General features: G+C 41.9%; 1 protein-coding gene across 1 annotated transcript in view; it reads left to right on the top strand.

Moving 5' to 3' along the window:
• top3b (DNA topoisomerase III beta) overlaps positions 1–4,510 on the top strand; it is a 153,464-nt gene that overhangs the window by 105,983 nt on the left and 42,971 nt on the right. The window contains exons 6-7 of the mRNA XM_032511256.1: positions 864–1,020; positions 1,111–1,224. Coding sequence (XP_032367147.1) covers positions 864–1,020; positions 1,111–1,224 — 271 coding nt within the window. The remainder of the gene's footprint in view (positions 1–863; positions 1,021–1,110; positions 1,225–4,510) is intronic.

Consider the following 4,510-nt stretch of genomic DNA (forward strand, 5'->3'; position numbering starts at 1 on the left):
AGGTCTATCAACACAGCTCCGCCGACCGGAAGTGCACGCAAACTGGGTTGAGATGTGAACAAAGCTAGGGAAAGAGAGGAGGGCTAACGGGACCTGCTTTAGCAACAGGGGTTGCTTTTTCCATTTATTAACATGTCACGGCATTCTCTGTGTTTGAGACTAAGATTGTGTTTAACTAGTGTATTTTGTTTAAACTGCAAAGTTCCTGTACTGTCGGTTAGCGACTGCAACATTCACAGTTCATGGAGTTTTGTCTCCTTACAGTACCTCAACCAGCTGAATTCTCGCAACCATTCTTCCCGAAAATGTTGGGTTTGGGCCTTTTTCGCTACACAAACCTCTGACTGAATCATCATCCAACTGTGACACTGTAGACTCTGGCACTCGCACACTAGCTGCAGGTCAAAGAATGAGTCAATAGTTTCCTTGCTCATTGTTGATATCTGTCTGTATCTCCCTCTCACAGATGTTTACGCTTGCTTGATTATCTCTAGGACCCTCCCCCTTCACACATTAGCCAGTTATAGTGGCCATTCCCTATCCTTCTCAGTCCCAGTCCGTATGGCTGAAGCACTCCTGTAGTTTGAGGAGTACATTTTCAGGCCAGGTTGTAACAGTCTTTATGGTGGGCCTGGCACTGCGTCTGAGGGGGATGTAGGCTGAGGAGAGCAGGAGAGGGAGATGGTCTGACTGGCCAAGGTGGGGGAGGGGTATGGCTCTGTTCTTAATTTTGGAGTAAACATGATCCAGAGTGGTCATGTCTCTAGTAGGACACTTGACATGTTGATAAAATGCCGAAAGTACGGTCTATATCTGATCTAAGGTAATAATAGCCTGTCTTTTGTTGATCAAATATTTTTCAGGTTCCAAACCAAGTATTTCCAGGGTAAGTATGGTAATCTAGACTCCTCCTTGATCTCATTTGGACCATGCCAGACCCCAACACTAGGCTTCTGTGTGGAACGCCATGACAAGATCCAGTCTTTTAAACCAGAGACTTACTGGGTCCTCCAGGCAAAGGTGAATCCCCTTTTTCCCTCCCCCTGACACAGTGTCAATGATCTCTTCCCTCCGCACTATATACTGACAGATATGCTGTGTTTTGGTCAGGTGTTTAAAGGAAAGGACAGCCCACTGACACTTGACTGGAACAGGGTGAGGGTCTTCGACAAGGACGTGGGTCAGATGTTTGTCAACCTGACCAAGACATTTTGGGAGGCCCAGGTAAGAGCAAATTGCAAAGCATGCAAGTCCTTTCCCGTCAGCAGAAAGTGTAGCCAGTATGCAGTGGCAGAGCAATTCCACTAGGAAGAATTAATGTGAACATAAAACAACCTGCCTGATATAGTATTTCTTTTAGGAAATTGCAGTAAGATGTAAATGTGCTGTATTTATATAGCGCTTTTCCAGTCTTAACAACTGCTCAAAGCGCTTTTTACATCTACAGGAAACATTCACCATTCACAAACATTCATACACTGTGGCCGGGGCTGCCGAACTGCTCATCAGATAAACACTCACACACATTCACACTCCGATGCGCAGCAATGGGGGCAACTCGGGGTTCACGGCCTTGCCCAAGGACACTTCGACAATGACTGCAGGGGCGGGGATCGAACCATCAACCTTCCGATTGGCAGGCGACCGCTCTACCACTGAGCCACAGCCGCCCCAGATGTCAAAATGTTTGCGGCCTTTTAAATATAGTGGCTCAATCACATAATTTGCCCACCAAAGTGCACTTTAAATAACAAATTTAAAGCTAGGGTACACACACACACACACACACACACACACACACACACACCACACACCACACACACACACCACACACCACACACACACACACAACACACACCACACCACACACACACACACACACACCCACACACACACACACCACACAACACAACACACACACACACACACACACACCACACACACACACACACACACCACACACACACACCACACACACACACACACACACACAGTGATTAGAAAACAGCAGAGGAGCAGAAACGATTGATTGACCCATTACCTTTTTAACCCTTGTATGGTATTCGGGTTAAATTGACCCATTTCAAAGTACATTTTTTTTCTACCTGAAAATCAATGGCCTTACCTTATTTTCTGTGATAAACATGTATTCCTGACTCAATTCAGAAAATTATTCTGGATATACACTTGTGCTTTTTCGATAGTGGATTTTTTACATGAACCTTACGACAAAAAACGAACCACACTTCCATTTTTAATTGTGTTCTAGTAGAGACTGATTGCATTCCCTAAACATATGTTTTCTCAGTTGTTTGAAATTGAGTTAAAGACAACATTTGTTAGTAGTTTATAAAGTAAAATTTAATTTCAAAATTGTTATTAAAAACCCCATATAAGTCACGGGTCAATTTGACGGGATACGAGAGGGTCCCGAAAGTGAAGACAATACAAGGGTTAATTACCTTGTATAGCCAAATCCGCTTTAAGGAGTTCTCTTTGCTCTTCTGTCAGTTTGGGAAGCCATAGTGGCTCTTTGAAAGAACACTTTTCTTCATCAGTATAGGTAGATAATGACCTTTAGAGATCAGTGTGAAATTCTTTAAAAATGTTGTTAATTTCTAAAGTTGTTGTAAAAACATCTCCAGAATTGGATCTAACTGCAGAAATAGTGGAAGCCAATTCTCTCTGTTTAATTTTCTAGCAAGTAAGTTTCCCGCCTTGTCTCCTGACTCAACAATATTATCTTGCCCTGAATGAACTGAATTCAATCTTCTAAAATAGAATTATATTATATTGGTATTTTAATTAAGTCAGGTTTCTCGGGCAAAGCATGTTTTATAATGCTTTCAGTCCTCCCATGCCGTCACTGATGATGACACTATAGACCAGTAGTTATCTTTTAGCTCAGACCTAGGCCATTCTATATTGTCTGCATCCTGTAGAAGAGAGGAGTAAAGGCGCCATCTATAAGAGCATCTTCTCTCACTTTGAGGCAACAGGTCTAGGCCTAGGCACACCCACGCATGTTCAGAAATTATATTTCCTATTACACATCAAAGGGAGGGAGTCAGTGATTTTGACATTAAAAAGTATTTCTTAGAAAATGTCTTGTGCAGTAATGAAAAAAATGTATGGTCTCTAATAGCTGGGTTAAAAATTCTCCAAATATCAACCAAGCCTAAAATCTCTGAAAGGGGCTCTGGGAGCCCTGCCCCACTGTAGTCCCCCCACCCCCTAGAACAATATTGTGGTTCCCTACAACTTGTATTTTCTTTCCAAATCTCTAAAAACAAAAATGTCGGATATTCCTATATGTTAGCCAATATTGTTTTTTTGCCCTTGAATTTCAGCATGTAATTTCCTTTCCAAAACTAAAAATATGCCTGATCATCTACAGTAGGTGCCTACATGTTAGCCAGAATTAGTTATTGGCCTTTATCTTACAGAATGATAACTCTTCCAGAATGATCCTTTAATTTAAATTGCAGGTGCTTGCCTGCAGAGGCAGCCATCAGCACATAAAAGCAAATCCCAATCCCTCAATCTCCCATCAACTCCCAAATCAACTCACCCAAAAACGTTTTTACCCTCAGGGATGCCCACAAAATGAACATTAATGTGTCTGGATCGATTTTAAAAATCTTCTGATTTTCCCCAGAGCATGTCAACATCTCATTTGTTTGCATACGGATTATCCCATCTTTCTTTCTCGTTCTAACTCAGTGGAGATTTTCTCTTGACTGGATTTTAACGCTCCACTGTGAAGCTAGCGCTAAAGGGATCTCTGTTTTCAGTCAGGCTGTACCAGACTCTCCAGGTGAACATTCTGCCTCGGGGGACCGGCAGCGCAGCGAGAAGCAGCTGCCGTCTATCAGTATTAAATTGAAACAGTTTTATAACCTGTGAAACGTCTCATAGTAGGGTTATATGGTTGTCCAATTCTGTGTTTTGGTACAGTTGGTTTTAACACTTGATGCGAGTCGTTCAAGATGAAATCCACAGTTCCGACCTCTTTATTGGCATTTCCCTTACTCCCTAAACAAGCTCTAGGGGCGCAGCGTCCCACTCCATCTGTTGAGCCCCTTTCACGTAATAGCGGCAGTTAAAGTGTATTTCTCACCATGATAGTTAAATTTGAAATTAATCCATGGTTCACATGCGTGCAGAACAATAGGGGCAGTCAGCACTACTGTATATTTAACATCACTGAAAATTTATTGATCAATAGAGTACGTAAAAAAGAAAACATCACACTTTCCCTTGTTTGTAGCCCGAATCATGACAGCTTTGTATTATTGTACAAATTAGCAGATTTACTTATGGAAGTGGGTCCTAAATGTTTCAATTTAGGAACAAAATGTTCTCCTTGGGGTAAAGTTACAGAATTTTGTGTTTTTCTTGACATAAATAGACGTTTTCACCATAAATTACTCTTTCACTCTCAAAGTTTCCAGGGGAAAGACCCCCAGACCCATTTGTCATATTATAACCCTTGTGTGGTGTTCATATT

The sequence above is a fragment of the Etheostoma spectabile genome, unplaced genomic scaffold (genome assembly GCF_008692095.1).
Source record: "Etheostoma spectabile isolate EspeVRDwgs_2016 unplaced genomic scaffold, UIUC_Espe_1.0 scaffold342, whole genome shotgun sequence".
Taxonomy (NCBI): Eukaryota; Metazoa; Chordata; class Actinopteri; order Perciformes; family Percidae; genus Etheostoma; species Etheostoma spectabile.